This window comes from Staurois parvus, unplaced genomic scaffold (assembly GCF_062004578.1).
Source record: "Staurois parvus isolate SC_StPar_1 unplaced genomic scaffold, SC_StPar_1.0 ptg000390l, whole genome shotgun sequence".
NCBI lineage: Eukaryota > Metazoa > Chordata > Amphibia > Anura > Ranidae > Staurois > Staurois parvus.
This window is the reverse complement of record NW_028318186.1, coordinates 12239608-12258266: the sequence shown is the minus strand read 5'-3', so window position 1 is coordinate 12258266 and position 18659 is coordinate 12239608. Positions and strand designations below refer to the sequence as shown.

Here is an 18659-nt window from a genome sequence, read left to right as displayed (position 1 = left end):
GTGGGCAGGACCATAACAGGGATAGTAGGCATAAACTGCCAGGTTGAAATGAATTATTGTAGCCAGCTTGCTGAAAGGTCCTTCAAGGTCCACAGAAATGTCTTACTTTCGGAGATATTGGAGAATAGAAATACTCCCTACTCTGTCTCACAGTGCAGGGCTTTTGACCTAAGTAAATGATCACTAGGTCCAAGTGTTTTGTGAGGCTGGAATATACAAATGATCCAGAAGGTTCAGTGGGATGTCTCTAGTGGCATTGACAGCAGTTTGGTTGTGGCATGCAAGATGCAATATGCAACATTACAGTTCCTACTATTTACTTTTTTGATTAATATTTTTACCTACATTTAAGGAAATGCAAATGTGTCTATTTGAAGCAGTGGAGAGATTTTCCCTCTGAGACCTTGACTCCATGTTTACTATATGATTGATTATCATGAGAACAGTGGTGAACCCAAGGTCTTTGGGGGAAGATAACCCCTGAGGTTCTTTAGAGTCTAAAGTAGTTGACAGGTTAATTTGCCTTCCTGCATCCTCTCAAAGTTGATTAAATTGTCGGTTGGTATTCATATTATGGATCCTCATTTTTAACAAGCAGAACATTCCGACACAGGTACACCATAGATCTGAACTTCACAAAATGTTAGATGTCCTGTTTTTCCAGATAGGACAATGTTCACATATCGACCCTTCATATCAAAACAATGGAAAGTCAAAGTGGTACTTAGTGGTATTGCTGTAATCTGAGCACATCTGGAAAAAAAAATCAATTAACAGAGATTTTATGCAGGAAGAAGGGAATTGCAAAGAGAGAAGAGCACTAGAAAGAAAAAAGGTAGAAGACTAAAGCTAAGAAGAGGAAAAATAAAAGCATAAATAAGGAGAAAAGGTCACAGAAGAAGGAAATGGAAGAGGAAGGAAGGGGAAAGAACAAAACAATGGAGAAGAAAAGCCGAAGTATATGGAATACGAAGGTACAGAACAAGATTAAGAAGAAGCAAAATAGATAAGGTAGGATATAAATGCATATGGGGGGGGGAGGGAGGGAAACAAAATGAGAAAAGGAAAACGAAAAGTAGATGATGAATATGGAAAAAGAGGGGTCAGAACAAGACTAGAAAGAAAAATCATAGACAGGGTAGAGTAGTGCAAGAGGAGAGGACAGAACGAGAAAAGGAAAATTAAATATAGAAGAAAGATTTAGAAAAGGAATTAAAACAAGATTAGAAAGAAGAAACATAGAAATAGAACAGTAAGGAAGAGGAGGGGAGGGGACAGAACAAGAAAAGGAAAAAGAAAAGCAGAAGATATAGAAAAGGAAAATCAGAACAAGATTAGAAAGAAGAAACATAGAAATAGAAGGGTATGGAAGAGTAGGGGAGGGGACAGAACAGGGCAATGAAGAAGAAAAGTAGAAGAAAGTCATGGAAGAAGAGGGGACATAAACAAGACTAGGAAGAAGAAAAGAATAAGGATAGAGAGGAGGAGGGGAGGCACAAAGGAAGTCAAGAAAGATTAAAGGAAAAAGAATATGAAATACATAGCTCTCAACTGTCCCTGATTTCGAGGGACTGTCCCTCATTTGTAACAAAGTCCCTCTGTCCATCTTTCCTCCTCATTTGTCCCTCATTTTGGCTTGGTGTACTATATATACTCATAATAAAAATACACTATCAAAAAGTGTTTTACAGTGTTAAACCTTTCATCCAATTTATAGATTGTAACATTTGTATCTTTCAAAAGCCAATAAAAAAGGAATAGTATGGTAGAAAGAAAAAAGGACTTGTGGATTTAAACAATCATTTTCTGTGTATTAAGTATCCTTGTAAGGGGTATGGCGGGGGGGGGGGGGGTGTCCTATGAATACATACTTGTGTTTATAGGTGTCCCTCATTCCCATCCCAGTAAGTTGGGAGGAATGAAAAGAAGATAATAAAGAAAGAGGCAAGACAGCAGGCAAGAAGTATAGGAGCATGAAAAAGCACTGGGAGGAGCAGTACAAATGCAATAGTGGAGAATGAAGTGGGGAGAAAAAAGAAAAGAGAAAAATTGGAAAGAGTTTTGGGCAGATAAAAGTTTACCTTGCATTATTGTTCCCATTGTTGGTTAGTGAATCTCCAATAAGAATTTCTGCTCCATTAATGTACTCTGCACAGCAGTCCCCTCTGTTGGTGATCATTATATGGGATATTTTATAGCTTGCCATTAAATCCACTCTCCACCAGGGTGACAGTTCAGCTTTACTAGCGAAGCAGGACCAGGAGACATAGCGCGGATCTGAATTCCCATCTATAGCATTCAGTCCTGAAGTTAAAAATTCATAACTTGACGACTGAGTTGCGCGGCCCTGAAGGGCAAGATTATCTGGATAAAGAGAGAAAAATTATTCAGAGAGGATCTAAGAACTTTTATAGATGTTGGGCCATCTTACTGCTAAAATACAGCACTTTCAAAGATAATTTGAAATAATCAATAATACATATTCAACTACATGCTTTCAGAAGAAAATAAGGATTTTGATATAAGCTACTTTTTTTATTGCAGCCATAATAATTGTGAATAACCGATGTATATCAATCTTCTCTTTAATACAAAGTCCAAATACAGAGGCTGCAATTGCTGATCTCTATCCGGAAACACTAGCTAACTGTCTATCATGCTGATGTAACCACTTTATGCAGCGTTATTTACCCAGAACAAATATATATATCAAGTGAGGTCAGCACAGCCAACCTCTTTGGTGCTTCAAACCAGCCTCAGGGTTTCAAGCTCTCCCCTTTATGTTAGAACATCCACCTGCCCACCGAGCAGCTTAGTAGAACTTGTGTGCTTGCACTTTATCAGTAATTCAATAAATAGGGAATAGGGATATCAGATTAGCATGACATCCAGGCAGCTAGCATTGAAAGAAGGAGAGGCCAGCAATGAAAGTGTGTATATATATATATATATTATGTGGCAGTGCGGTGTCCTGCCACGGTCAAAATCAAGCTGAAAACCCTGGATTCTCAACCAGGCAGGTTGAGGGGCTCCAGAAAGTTGATGTATTGCAGAGGAAACTGGCTTTTTGGTTTCCTCATTTATTCATTAAGTCTGTTTTGGGATCTGGAGCCTGGAGATTTCAAAGAGATCTGGGAGGGATGAAATCTCCAATCCGGGGTCCATGTTTTGAGAACCCCCAGCACACTGATTGCACAGGTGTGTGCAGGCCTTTTTATAGAGGCCTAACCATAGTTCTGGGCTCCACCCCGGCAAACGGAGTCAGGAGGGCTCCACCCCGGCAGATGGGAGGTCGCTGCTTTGGAGTCAGGTGGAAGCCAGACTAGCTGTGTGTTAGTGGCCATAATCTGGGAAGAGTCTGCAGGAGACAAACATTGAACTGTGTACAAGCCAGGAGGCTGAATACTGTTAATTTGCTTGATGTTGGATACCCCTGCGTGGGAAGCATTTTTCTTTATGGAACTTTTTTCTGTTAAATAAAAGTGGGCAAAAAAGCCCTTAAAGAAGCGAGTTGCTGTGTGCTTTAACAAGAAGAGCTCTACCATTTAAAGCGAGTTCCCACAATATATATATATATATATTTCTTTCAAAAGTGATTTCCTTTAAACATATCACCAGCTTAAACTAAGTCTTGTCAATTTGCAACGGTTTCTAGATAGCGACTTGGCTTATGTTTGGTAGAGCTATACTGAAGAATGTAGGCCTTTGCTTTAAGGCTTCATCTGGCTGTGACATCATCTCTGGCCTGTACTCTAAATTAATTCAATACCCAAATTTCACAATGTTTTCTGGGTAAGAACTCTGGGAAGTATCTGATGCTGGATATTTGACACGAGTGCTGAACAACTCCTAGCAAGGGCAACCATAGTCATCCTGATGGACCTCTCACTTCAGCTTCTTCAAAGAATGTATATGGTCCAAGTACGTAAATTGACTTACCTGAAATAAATAAATAAACAATTGGAGATTTATACATTTGACCCTTCTATGCATCTCTAAAACATTTGAGAATACTGAAGTGGGCCCTAGAAATGGACACATTTGTGGGCATAAGGCAATAGAACATTTTCCATATTCTTTAACAGAAATATTTAAAAAATTCTCTTTCTTTCTCCCATGGAAAAAATGGCAAAACCTGACAAATTCTGGTAACTACTCTGCAGTTCATAGCTATGGCTGGTAAAATTCATATTGTAGTTATTTGGAGAGCACTAAATCTGAGGCCCTCAAGAACAGGGAAAACTCGATAATGGCCAGAAAAGATTAGTTCTATTAGCTCTGACAGCTGTGCTTTGATGACTCTTATACCGTAGGATTCCTTAGGAATAGGATAATTTGAATTTTGTGAGTCCCTCTAAAGTAGAGGTACAATATACCTGTAACTTTTTTTGTTTTCAAACAGAGTGAATTAGTTTTAGATCCTCTGTTTCACTCTCAGTTGAGGTTCTAAATACTGCTGTTACTGGGGCAGAAAATGAGGAAAGACCTACATTTTTTTTAAAACAAACCTTTTAGTTACTTTAGTAGGTTTTTACTTTTTTAACATTGCTCATGAGTACCTACCTGCCATAGGAAGTGAGGCCATATAAGCCCTCTACACTTACCGTATGTTGAAAGTCATCTAGGATTGTACTGGCATAGCAGATGCTATGGTTATAGCAGTCCATATACTGTATGTGTACAAATATAAAAGCTACACCCCTGTGTAGGAAAGTGTCCCAACAATTGTTTGATGTTTGTGGTCCCTATATTATATTATTCTTCAACCTTCCCATTGTAGTTTATCCTCATTTGTACCTTTTTTTAAGCAGACAAAGTGTTCATTGTTGGACATAGGTGTTCCGAAGATCTGAATTTCACAAAATGTGAGATATCCTGTTTTTCCACGCAGGATTACATTCACGTATCGTCCGGTCATATTAGGACAATGGAAGGTATTAGTGGCAGCCAGCGGTATTGAAGTGATCTGAGCACATCTGCATCAAGAGGATTTATTTTTAAAAAAGGATTGTATTAAACAAAGGAGGCAATTAATCTACAATAGGAGAGCAGGGAATGAAAACTGGAGTGGAAGGAGTTAAAGGTGGAAAAAAAAGGAGGTGAAGGGAGTGGAGGAGGAAGAGGAACATCAGTAGTAGGTATAGAAAGAGAAGGTAGATGAGGCGGAAGGGGAAGACAGAGCCGAGGATAGAGGAAACGTAGTTTTCAGAAGAATAAGTTCACCTTGGATTGTTGTTCCCATTGTTGGCCAAGGAGTCTCCAACAAGTATTTCTGCTCCATTAATAGCCTCGGCACAACAGTCTCCTCTGTTAGTGATCATTATGTGGGAAATATTACTCGTTGCTAACAAATCCACTCTCCACCATGGTGAAAGCTGGCTGGTAGTAGAGAAGCAAGACCCCTGGCTATAGATAGGATCTGTATTGCCATCTATGGCATTTAATGCTGTGCTTAGAGAATTCACATTAATGGATTGAGTTGCACGGCCATAAAGGGCAAGATTGTTATCTGGTAAAAAAAGAGAACAAATATTAGATGATGCTAAACTGTATTCTTTTTTTTCTACTGAAATGCTGGGATTAAAATAGTTATTTAAATGGTTCATTAGCATCCAATTTTTGTACTTAGAATTTCAATTCGTAGGCAATCATCTCCAAAATATTTAATTTGATCTTTGTATTTATTTATTTTTTTGCTTTGTATATGATCTAAAAACTGAATACGTTAACATTTTCCAAAAAGAGATACTCTATATATGTTATCAATTTACTTTACATAAGCCAGATCCCAATTTTTTTTTTAACTTTAGATAAGTAAGAGTTAGAACCTCCGACAGGTTTTTGTTGATGCCTGTGTCCTTGTTGAGGAGTCCCTCCCTCACTTCCTGTCCAAGTTACAACATGATCATGGGGACTGGAAGTAAGGGGAAATAATGGCAATAGATGGTGACATAAGTGCAATAAATACATTTCTTGCCAATATAGTGGGGTAAGTTTGGAACCTCTGCCTGCTTTTGTTTGCTGTCTATGTCTCCATTTGAGATTTCCTCCTTTTTACTTATAGGTAAGCTTTATGTTTGGCCTACATTACAAAAGATCTCAAACACGGCAGATTCACTGTTATAGAAAATATCTAGAAATATTAATTGTGCCTAAGCAGCACCCTGAAAAAAATACATTGTCTTGAATTTTTTCCCTTGACTAGACAATCTTGTTCTGTAGCCTCATAGCTGTAGGACAGCAGTATGAGATCATCTAAGGGACTGCTGGCTCTGACTGCTAGTCTCAGGAACTTTTGAGTGAGATTTGTTGATGTCAATACTACACTGTTTTCTTTAGAGAGGAAGTTGTACTTGGGGATCTGAAAGGATATCCCTGCTTCATTTATCCTTGTAAATCTAAGGTTTCTGAACCTTTTTTGTTGTTGCTTAATTATTCCTCCACCGTTTATCGGGGGGGGGGGGGGCAGCTCTGATTTGAGGTAGCAGAGTCCTGTTTCAACAAGATATCCACCTCCACACAGAGGTCTGATGCACAACAAGGCATGATAAATGATAAATCAGTAATGCAGAAAATCTAAAAGGAGACCACAAGCAATACTGGTAACTAGTCCTTCGGCTTCTGCCTGCCTTGTTTTGGGTCATAACTTCCCCTTATGTTTTTTTCATTGTAATTATGCATGTTTATTTTAATGTTTAATTTATAGTGCACATTTACTAATCTAGAGACAGTTCCTTAAGCTGGAGTGTACCTTAATTTCAGTCTGTTTGGATCTAGGCTGTAGCCAGCCTCAGCTTTGTTTGTTATCTGTGTTCAATGGGCTATACAAAAGCCCAGGACATTGATTGCTTCTGCCTGCTGCTGTTGAGTATTCTCCAGTAGTTGAAATGTAATGGGTTATGAATATTTGTCATGTCTTAGCCAGTCACTGATGGGTTTATTCCATTTACAGTTGCAAGAAAAAGTATGTGAACCCCTTGGGATTACGTGGAGTTTTGCATGAATTGGGCATAAAATGTGCTCTGAACGTCATCTAAGTCACAACAATAGAAGAACACAGTCTGCTGAACATAATACTACACAAACATTAGATGTTGCCATGGTTTAATTGCACATAACATGTAAACATTCACAGTGCAGGGAGGAAAAAGTATGTGAACCTTTGGACTTAATAACTGGTTGACCCTCCTTTGGCAGCAATAACCTCAACCAAACGTTTCCTGTAGTTGCAGATCAGACCTGCACAACGATCTGGAGTAATTTTGGACCACTCCTCTTCACAAAACTGTTTCAGTGTAGCAATATTCTTGGGATGTCTGGTGTGAATCGCTCTCTTAAGGTCATGCCACAGCATTTCAATCGGGTTGAGGTCAAGACTCTGACTGGGCCACTCCAGAAGGCATATTGTGTGCTGTTGCAGCCATTGTTTTGTTGAATTACTTGTATGCTTTGGGTCATTGTCCTGTTGCATCACCCATCCTCTGCAGAGCTTCAGTTGGCGATCAGATGGTCGTACGTTTTTCTGCAAAATGTCTTGATAAACTCTGGAATTCATTTTCCCATCAATGACAACAATCCGTCCAGGCCCTGAGGCAGCAAAGCAGCCCCAAACCATGATGCTCCCTCCGCCATGTTTTACAGTGGGGATGAGGTTTTGATGTTGGTGTGCTGTGCCTTTTTTTCTCCACACATAGTGTTGTGTGTTCTTCCCAAACAACTCAATCTTGGTTTCATCTGTCCACAGTATATTTTGCCAGTAGTGCTGTGGAACATCCAGGTGCTCTTTTGCAAACTTCAAACGTGCTGCAATATTCTTTTTGGACAGCAATGGCTTCCTCCGTGGTGTCCTCCCATGTACTCCATTCTTGTTTAATGTTTTCCTTATTGTAGATGTGTCAACAAAAATGTTAGCATGTGCCAGAGATTTCTGTAGGTCTTTAGCTGACACTCTGGGATTCTTCTTTACCTCGTGCAGCATTCTGCACTGTGCTCTTGCAGTCATTTTTACAGGACGGCCGCGCCTAGGGAGAGTAACAACAGTGCTAAACTTTCTCCATTTGTAGACAGTCTGTCTTACCGTGGACACATGAACATCAAGGCTTTTGAAGATACTTTTGTAACCATTTCCAGCTTCATGCAAGTCAACAATTCTTGATCGTAGGTCTTCTGAGAGCTCTTTTCTGTGAGGCATGGTTCACATCAGACAGTGCTTCTTGAAACCAGTAAACCCAAAACAGGTGTGTGTTTTTTTTAAGGGCAGGACAGCTGTCAGCAACACATCCAATTTCATCACACTGATTGGAGTCAAGGTTGGCTCACTCCTGGCTCCAATTAGCTCTAGGAGAAGTCATTAAGCTAGGGCCTCACATACTTTTTCCTCCCTGCACTGTGAATGTTTACATGTTATGTGCAATTAAACCATGGCAACATCTAATGTTTGTGTAGTATTATGTTCAGCAGACTGTGTTCTTCTTTTGTTGTGACTTAGATGACGTTCAGAGCACATTTTATGCCCAATTCATGCAAAACTCCACGTAATCCCAAGGGGTTCACATACTTTTTCTTGCAACTGTATGTGGGCTCAGGAAGAGTGTAAATATTTGGAAGGGTTTTTGTCCCCTAAGCTTGCGCTTGTGTAGCAGGGTCAGGTCTTTGCCTTTGTCCAGGGGATGAAGCACTGATAGAAAGGGGTTTTGTTCTCTTAGGGGCCTGAACCTTGGCCTAAAGACTACAAACCTGGCCCTTTGCAGAGGTGCAGGAAATAGGAAGATAGCTACCCGTCTGGAATATCTTTTGAGGAGTTTGCTGTGCCGTATTGTGTCCTGGACAGCTTAGAAAAAGCTGCTGCTGGAGGACATTGCATAGGGATTTATGTTTTGCAAAAAATTCAAGAATTCAAATATTCGAAGACTGTGCTGCTACAGAGAATCAAATATAGGGAGGTTGTTACTGAATTATTAGAACTGTCATCGTCTTTGCTGTTGAAGAAGGCTGCATTAATGAACCACTATCAGTTTGCTATTATGTAAAGGCCTGAGATTTGTTTGCTGTTCTTTTCTGTATCCTGCGCCCATAGCCTTCTTTCCACAAATTGATTAAATAACTCTTTAAAATAAAGAAAGCCTGGTTGTTACAAATGGTGGGTCTGTATTTTTGGGTGCAGCTATAGCGTGGGTCACCATTAGGAAGGCAGGAGAGTGTAGATAGATTGAAAATACTCAGTGAGTTAGGAACTGTGCCAGGCTGGGTTGGGAAGGGGTTAATCTTACTGCTTCTGTTTTTTTGGAGCATCAGCCTGCCCACCTGTGGTATAAATTGGGGGAAGGAATTGGGGGAAGGCTTAGGTCCGAAAGTCCCACTTTTCTCTCAGAGAGCCATCTGAGAGTTCCCATACTGTGCAAGCTGTCCCCATTTCCAAGAGGGCTCCAAACCATCTGTCCTCTGTACCGATGATCCTGGGATACTACCATCTATGGACTATGTCACCATGGCATTGGTGAGCATGCTTCTGGCAAAGGTACTCCTGGAGCATGGATGTGGTAGGCGTAGTTGGTAAAACACAGCCACCCTACAAGAGCCCATACAATTTTAGCAGCTTTGTTGAGAGTACATTCTACACTAGAGATTTTTTAGATTTTTATTGTCCTCACTGGAGGAGATTTTGCAACACCGCAAAATCATGCTAGAGACATGACACAAAAGAAAAATCACCTGATTGTGAAGTGAAATTTCAACTTCAACAGATGTCCCCAGTAGAGGTGTCCCTATAGGATTTCTCACCAATCCTAATTCTGAAGATTGACTGACTCCTCTTTTGTTCTGGGAATAAAATGCAACTGGTCCAAAAGGAAAGGAAAATGGGCAGCAACTTACTTGCAGATCTTTCACCCACAGTCACAGGCACTCCATAGATCTGAATTTCACACAATGTGAGATACCAGGTTTTTCCCCTGAGGATGACATTCACATATTGTCCCTTCATATTAGAACAATTATAAGTCTGAGTGCCACCGAGTGGTATTGATGAAATTGTAGCACATCTGCACACAGAAAAAATGCATTAAAATAAATGTGGAGATTAAAAAGTTTGTTGACTATGTTTTATTTTTCCAAAAGGAAGCAGAGCAGATAAAATGAGAGGAAGAAAAACAATCAAAATGGAAAGAGAAATAAAAGATAGGATGGCAAGGATGAGAGGAGAGGAATAGGGGATAAGATGGGAAGAGAAGTAGAAGAAAGCAATGGGGAAAAGAAAAGGGAAAAAGGGGAAAAGAAAAGGGAAAAAGGGGAAAAGAGGGGAAATGGGGAAAATAGGGAAAAAGGGGAAAAGGGAAAAAAAAGGATTGAAGAAAAGCAGAGGAACAGTGCAGACGATGAGGTGAAGAAAGGGTAAGGTGGGATGGAATGTGGAGGAAAGGTGGGCAGAAGTGGGAGAAAAGAGTGCAAGGTGGGAGGGGAAGAACAGGAAAGTAGGAAGAGAGGGCAAAAGGAAAGGAAGAGAGGGGTAAGGAGAAAGGGAAGGAGAGAGGGGGGCATGGCACAAAAAGAAGAAGGGTCAAGATGGGAATGGAAAGAAAGAAAAAAATTCCAGGGATAAGATGAGAAGAATAAGAATGGGCAATATTGAAAATGAAGACGAGGACAGGATTACAGGGAGTACAGAAAGAGGTATAAAGGTAGGAAGGGAATGAAAACTAAGGGCAGGGGATGAGAGTAAGGAACAGAAAGGAGAGCAGGAGATAAGAGAAGAGGAGGAAGGGATGGGCTGGAAAGAGAGGAACTGAAGAGGAAAGCGGGGTTGAGGAGGGCAGGGGGTGGGTTTATTTATGGAAAGAAGGAGAGGAAAGAAAATCAAGAATGAAAGAGGAAGAGGTGGTGTAATTTGGGAAGAAAAGATGAGAAAATTAGGGCAGGGGATGAGAAGAAGGGAAGAATGGGAAAGGTGAAGCAAGAGAAGAAAGGGAGGAAAAAAAGAAAAGAAGAAGCAGACAAAATAAGAGGATATTTAGAAGAATGAGATAAGCAATACTGTAGAATAAAAAGAGACAGAGGAAGAAAAGAGATATTGAGAAGGGGATGATAGCACAGGAGGAAGAATACAGAGTGAAAGAGAAGATGGACAAAGAAGAGCTTGACAAAGAAAGGTGATGGAAAATGAGAGAAGAAGGCAGATGAAAGGGGGCAGGACAAGAGAGGAGATGGAGAAGTTTAGAAAAAAAGAGTTGGGAGGAAAGATTTAAAATCAGGAGAATGCAAGGAGAAGGGGAGAAAACTTTGGGAAGAGGGGAAAGAAGTAGAAGACAGGAACAGGATGAGAAGAATGGTTGGAAGAATTAGAATATCAAATATACTTAGGATTGTTATTGCCATTGTTGTCCCGTGAGTCTCCAATGAGAATTTCTGCTCCATCAATGTAACTTTCACAGCAGTCCCCTCTGTTGGTGATCATTATGTGGGATATTTTATGAGTTGCCAATAAATCCACTCTAAGCCAAGGTGAAGCCTCGAGCTTAGAAGAAAAACAAGACCCTTGCCAAAAGTTTGGGTCCAAATTTCCATCGATGGCATTGATTGATGAGCTTAAAGAATCAGTAGAGGACTGAGTAGAGCGGCTCTGAAGAGCAACATTTTTATCTGGTTAAACAGAAAAATAATCTAATAAGATTTCCAAAGTAATGTTTAAACTTTTTCTGTTTTTCTTCTGATGATTTAAAGAAGTTAAAAACGTTTAAGTCAAATGCAGATTTTCAGTAACATTATTGAAGTTACCCAATGAAATACAGAAGCTAGTGGTCCATAATCAAGTCAGTAGTTTAAACCTCAGCATCCCACCAATGTAAGAGCTTCATCTGTTGAATAGATGGGTAGTCCCTCAATCATCAGATTGTGTTAAGAGATGTTAAAACTGTTCACACACAAACCAGACAAATGTCTTAAAGCAGTATTAAACCCAAAAGCAAGCATTTATTACATTGTAGCTTACACTTTTTTAGGTGTGACGGCTGCATTCGTTTTATTTGTTAGGTTTTCTCTCTTTTATTTTCACCTGGTGATCTGGCTGGTACGTTTTCAACAGAACAAGTTGTCCTGCTGATGTAGCAATTTGAGACAAAGGAGGAAACCATCTACCACTGACAGGGGTACTTCCAATAATCAGCTTATATTTATTCATTTATTTATTTTGACTCCGCCCCTTGAAGACGTCAAGTGACGAAACGCGGTGGGCCTGGCCTAGTGGACGTGACGTTGGAACGTTCCTCCCAGCTGTCGGCTGTGTTGATCGCGGTGCAGGAGGTTCGTCCCTTGGTTTTTCCCTTGTGGATGTGGCATTTTAGAGGCTGTCATTGCTGATGTCGGCTAGACACCTTCTTTGTGAGTGCAATACTTTAGTAATAACATTTTACTGGTTTTAAACGTTCTGCACCATCATATCTCTTCTTATTCCTCGAGCTTTGCCCATGTTATTGGTTATTGATTTGCTGCTTAGCTGTTCCATATGTGCTGATTGGATCACTATTGGTTGCTGTTCCTCTACTGGGATATCCTGCAGATCATCGCTCCCAGAGCAAAATGCTATCATGCTGGTTTATAATATAATCAGCATATAGCTCTGGTGAGTGTATTCATTTCATCTGGTGTTGGATTTGCACATGGGTGTTTGTTTTCAAGATTGACATTGAGTAGATATTGGACTATCACTGTTATGGTGGCTAGACTTATGTTTATATTTATGAATTTATTTATTTTTATTATTTATCCTTGCATGTTTTGTGAATAATTAGCGCACTTTTTATTTGTACACTATATATATTCATGTAAAACCTTTATCTAAAAAGGAAAAAAATTACTGATTCTTAGATTTTAAGCTCTAACAAGCAGGGCCCTCTGAATCCTCCTGTATTAATATGTATTGTAATTGTACTGTCTGCCCTTTTGTTTTAAAGCACTGCGTAAACTCTGGGCGCTATATAAATCCTGTCTAATAATATTAATAATAATAATAGTAATTGTTTATAAAGTTTTAGCTGGAGTTTGGATTCATTGGATTCATTGTGTTTAATCTGCTTGTACATCTAGCACTACACTACTCCCAGACTAACAATGCTGCTATCCAAAGATGTCTCTGGCCCCTTTCTTCCAGATTGGAAGCACTCTAGTATAGGTGTGTTGCCAGATCACCGGGTGAACGCAGAGGGGAAAAGCCTAATTAATTCAGCCAAAACATCCAAGGATTAGTAAACTGAATATATGATACACTCACCGGACACTTTATTAAGTACACCTTGCTAGTGCCAAGAAAATATCCCCCACACCAATACACCACCACAACCAGCCTGAACCGTTGATACAAGGCAGGATGGATCCATGCTTTCATGTTGTTTACACCAAATTCTGACCCTACCATCTGAATGTTGCAGAAATCAGTCTACCCATTCTCCTCTGACATCAACAAGGCATTTTCGTCCAGACAACTGCCGCTCACTGGATATTCTGGACCATTCTCTGTAAACCCTAGAGATGGTTGTGCATGAAAATCCCAGTAGATCAGCAGTTTTTGATATACTCAGACCAGCCCGTCTGGCACCAACAACCATGCCACATTCAAAGTTACTTAAACCCTCTTTCTTCCATATCCTGCTCGGTTTGAACTTCAGCAAGTATTCTTCACCACAACTAGATACCTATATGCATTGAGTTGCTGCTGTGTGATTGGCTGATTAGCAATTTGTGTTACCAAGCAATTGAACAGGTGTACCGAATAAAGTGATTGTATTTTTGGTTTTTGGGTTTAATGCCGCTTTAATGTCACTTATCTTAATAATTAACCTAATGTTCAAAAGATAGACCTAGGTTAGATCATTATAAGCACCAGTAAGAAGGAGAGTACATTTGTAAAAAATGTGCACAAGGCACCCTTTCACCTGTCAAAACCCATGATACAGGAACGTAAAAAATCTACTAGCATCAATGTAAGAAACATAGGCTCCCTACTGTTCATGAAACAGTCCCAAATCTGAGACATTGATGGACCCATTGCTCATCACCGGTCATATTCATAAGTGCTTTCCACAAGTTTTCCTGGCAGGGCAATACTTACAAATGACAAAATGTAGGCATGTTGTGAACCACGCTCCTGAACAATAGATATTTGCTCACATTTGTGCCTGGTATGATGCTCCTTGTATTCTTTTTCTAGGCATGACAAAATAAATGCTTGGATTACTGTACTTACAAATCTCAGTGCTGCCAGCCAGAGTCCACAAGAGGGCACACGTGAACCAAATCATGATTCCTGTAGTGGCTTGTTCTCTAATGACATGAGTGAGTAAACCTGAACAAAAAAGAATTAAGTCACATGAAGGAGCAAAGATTTTTAGTAGATTCAGTTTCATATCTTGTCCTGTCCAACTTGAGGATTTAGGTATTCTTTAAGAACAAGCTAGATTAAAATCTGTGCAGCAAACAGTAGACTTCAGCTTTAAGGTAGTAGTAGAAATAGTAGTTAACTGCAGGGCTTTTTAAATCTATTGTCGCTGGCGGATCTATTGTTGTACTGGGGTCCACTGTTGCTGGGTGGGTCTATTGTTGCTTGTGCAAGATCTATTGTTGATGGAGGGGGTATTACATTTCTGGGGGTGGTCATTTGTTGCTGGTAGGGATCTACTGTTGAAGGGGAAGTCTGTTGTTGTTGGCTGCTGGAGGGTCTATTGATTTTGGCTAATGAGAGTTCTATTGTTTTTGGGGGGTAGGTCCATTGTCACTGGGGTGGCTCTGTGGTTACTGGGGAGGTATTTTCTTGCAGGGCAGTCTACTGTTGTTGAGGGGGAATCTCTTGTTTCTTGAAAAAGTTATATTGTTGCTGGGGGGATCTATTATTGCTGATGGGCCTATTGTTGCTGGGGGTATCTATTGTTGCTGGATGGTCTATTGTTGCTGGCTGCAGAGTATCTATTTTATTGCATGTTTTGTTATCATTAACAAATTTCATACAAATTACTTAGCACCACAAAATTATACTTGGTTCTCTATGCCCTAAAAGGGGCAGTGCTGAGAGGTGAGTACGGGGTGGAACAAAGGGACGGTGGTCAGAGGTGGGTAGGGGGCAGAGACAAGAGATGACTCAGAAAGGGGAGTACCTGCCCCTATTTTCTGAGAAAAAAAGCTCTGGTTAACTGTAAACTCCTTTCTTACAGCCACCAGAGCAGCATCCCTTTAAGTAGAGGATTATCTGAACAAAGCTCTACAGGACACCAGCCATTGTCCCCTTTAACTAGACCCACAGCTGACTCTCTAGCACCAGAGGGGTGGCAAAAGTACAAAGGTCCCCAAGATCTCTTAGAAGCATCTGTACTCACACAAGGCCCACGGACAGCTGGTTGCCTCCTTCCAACTTCGAAGCGATACCTTACCAGACCAGATCTTCTGCAGCCCCCCTCAGTCAGCTTTCTCTAGCTCCAGGGTCTCAACATGCAGGCCCTCAGGTTGCCCATCTAAAGCCTCACAACAGCAGACATAGCAGCATCTGCCTGGAAGGGCAGTGTGTCCTCTAGGCTGGACTAATCCTCTCCAGGAAAAGAACCTGAGCTCAGTGTGCTCACAGAATATATACAGTCTCCCAGCATGCCATCAGAGCCTGCCTCTCTGGGAGTGGCCAGCACTGTATTAATGCTCATGTTGCCATGTGCATAGCTCCACACTTATCATCCAGAAACTTCTCAAGCTCTCTGGATGCAGAGGGGGCTATCAGACAGACTGGCAGCAGCTGGACACACTGAGCAGACCTGACTAGCAGAATGCAACTGCATGGAGTACATTGAGCAAACTATGATTTTACCAACAATCACAGACACACAGCGTGATAACTAAATTTACCTATAAAACACAAACTAATTCTATTTATGTAAAGCTAACACCTATCTAGGAAGATGCTACATAGAGAAAACCAAGGAACTGCAATAGGACTGATTTGTTAAAGCTTATCTCTAGGTAGATAAAAAGGCACAAATACAGCTCTGTAATCATTAATACATTAATAAATGTATTTTTTTAATGCAAGCTGGTTTTGAATTTGTTCACATGGGCGTACTACAGTATAGTGTAAGCCTGTGTGAGGATCATGTATGCTCACACAAGGATGCACAGGTGTTCCATGCATCCCCATGTAACCAGTCCCATTCATGTCAATTGGGACACATGTTGGATCAAAGTGCTTGTGCTTTCAGTTAATGTTACCAGATGTGCATAATGGTTCAAGGAACAATGTACCACCTTGATAGTAATTTAAAAATGGTTTGAGTGCAATCACGTTTTTATGGCAATATTTAGTGATGAACCATATCTATGCCAAAGTTTCATCAGGCAAAAGAGAGCCAAGGTCAGCCTCTCATTTTGTCACATACATTTGTGGTGTCTTAGAGGAGGGGCTTAGTAGCAGGAATAAATTAGGATAATGAAGCCCAGGAGATGTGGGTCAGCCCAACATCAACGTTTATATGGTATGCAGGTGTCATAGGACAATTGTGTTTTGGAGATGCTGATGAAAAAGTTTCTGATCTTGAGGTACTGAAAATTTTCATAAGCAGGGATGTTGTGCTTATTCTTTGAGTATTCATGAGAATCAATACCATGAAGGAGGGAGGATTGTATAGGTAAGATAAAAGTGGGGGATGGAGAAATGTAACAGAATCCTTTATTCTCAGCAAGTTCGTCGAAATACGTAACTTGGGTCTTCCCCTTGGAAGCAGCCATAATTTAATGTGTATTCTAAGGTGGTTGATCTTTAGAGCTTCTATACTCACCTAGAAAAGAAGTTCAGAAGTAGTATGGTATAATGTTAACTGACGTATTTGTGCTAATAGATATTAGGGATTCCAAAACCATTTGTGATTGTTGCAGTCTTTTTCTGTTTACAAATAGAAACAATTGAGTACTGTCTGTGATACTTTTTTTATTTGCACTAACATGCAATTTTGAGGACTGAGAATTTTTTTGTCCTCAAAATTGTATGTTAGTGCAAATAAAAAAAGTATCACGGACAGTACTCAATTGTTTCTGTTGCAAATGCACTAATACAGCTACAATCACCTCAAGCAAAATGGAAGATTCTGTTTACAAATAAAACACCATACATGGGTCTAAACTATTCAAAGGATGTATGAGGGATGTGTACTGAAAGAACCTGAAAAGGAATCTGGATAGGTATTGACTGCTGCTATCCGTCCAAACCAGGAAAAGTAAAATTTGCTCCAGGCATTTAGAAGCAATCAGAAATGATGTTCAGTAACTTCTAGCAACCAGTTAGTGAGTTTTAAGGAAATGCAGTCACCTCTAGCAACCAATAAGTGAGCGGTAAGGATGTGCAGTAGCCTATCAGTGAATCTGGACAAATCAGTGAGTGTGTACCAGTTATTAATGTTTACATTATTAATGTTTTTTGAGATAAGTCTATGTGTGTGTTTGTTTTTTGGGATATTGGGGTAGAGAGCAAATTTTTATAGGGAAGGAGAGGGGGGCCAAGAAAATGTTTGCCCATGGTCCAATCAATATTAAAGATGGCCCTGCCGATCACCCTGTCTAATTTCCCCCACGAGATTAACACCAGCTGGGCTTTTCTATTTCTCCTGCAGCTCTCTGTCCTCCTGGGATTTGTAGACCCATCCAGTCCTTGGTTTGATAGATAACTATCTCCTGGGGGCTATATCCCCCATAATTCCAGTTGCTTCCCAGCAGTCTTTTTCCTCTCACTGGCTGCACAGCATCCAATCACAGTGTCCTCTGCTGTCCTGGGCAGTGAACGGGGCTCTTCCATGTCTCACTGTGGCTATAAACACAGTCTTATCAGCTGTTCTCTGGCCAGCTCTCTCCTTCTCTACAGCATCTCTGAACACCTCATTGATGGCCAAGGTAGAGCAGAAATTACAGCTACAGACTGGTTGTGTTGTGGGCGGCTGTGCTGAGAATAGAGCAGAGCTGCTAACTGGGTTACATATGTATCTTATTAGTCCTTATCAGCTAGACCAGAAGCTCTATGACAAGCACAAACAGTAAGAGGGCAAGGTGTAACCCTGCCTGGTCCACACATAATATTAAATAGAGTGGACCTGAAACCAAAGTACCTCACAAAGGCTTTTGGGGATTGGTAAAGCAAATGTAGTACTACCCCCTTAGGAGCTGCTGAAGATTTGCATCCCCTTATAGTCCTGCACAGCCAGGCAAGACGCGTTTTCACATCCACTTGCATTCAGGTGTCAGTAACCAGTCCTTGAGCTTGTTTTGTAGTTTTGTTAGGGGTTATAGAACTTGGATGGGGTAAGGGGTGTACAGGGATGTAAAGGAACTGAGAAACCGAGGACAACTTTCTGAACTTTGTACAAGTGGTTACAGCAAACAGTCTTTTTTGGAGAGCTAGCCAGAGTCTCCTGCAGCACCATCCCAGACCCCATATTCTCCTCTGACTGGATGCCTGGAAGAATCCCTGGACAGGGGATCCAGTGTCTGCAACGTAAAATGGTGAAACAGTCCAGTTTCCCACTAGAGGGCCTCCTTCTCCTATCTGGCCAAGGGGGAGCAGGTCTTCTCCTGTGTTGCTGGTGGGTCGGTGGCTGCTACCATGCAGGAGCTGGGTCGCTCCTTCCCTGCCTTACAGGTGGTCCTCTCTC

The 18659-nt window shown here is 40.7% G+C and overlaps 1 protein-coding gene across 1 annotated transcript; it reads right to left on the bottom strand.

Moving 5' to 3' along the window:
- Positions 1-586: 586 nt before the first annotated feature.
- Positions 587-14288, bottom strand: LOC149455696 (uncharacterized). The gene is made up of 7 exons (XM_089686107.1): positions 14234-14288; positions 11352-11634; positions 9874-10040; positions 5224-5509; positions 4798-4976; positions 2082-2364; positions 587-753 (listed from the first exon to the last, which is right to left on the bottom strand). Exons 1-7 carry the CDS (start codon positions 14286-14288, stop codon positions 588-590), a joined length of 1419 nt encoding a protein of 472 aa, XP_089542233.1. The 3' UTR covers position 587.
- Between the last annotated feature and the right edge of the window lie 4371 nt (positions 14289-18659).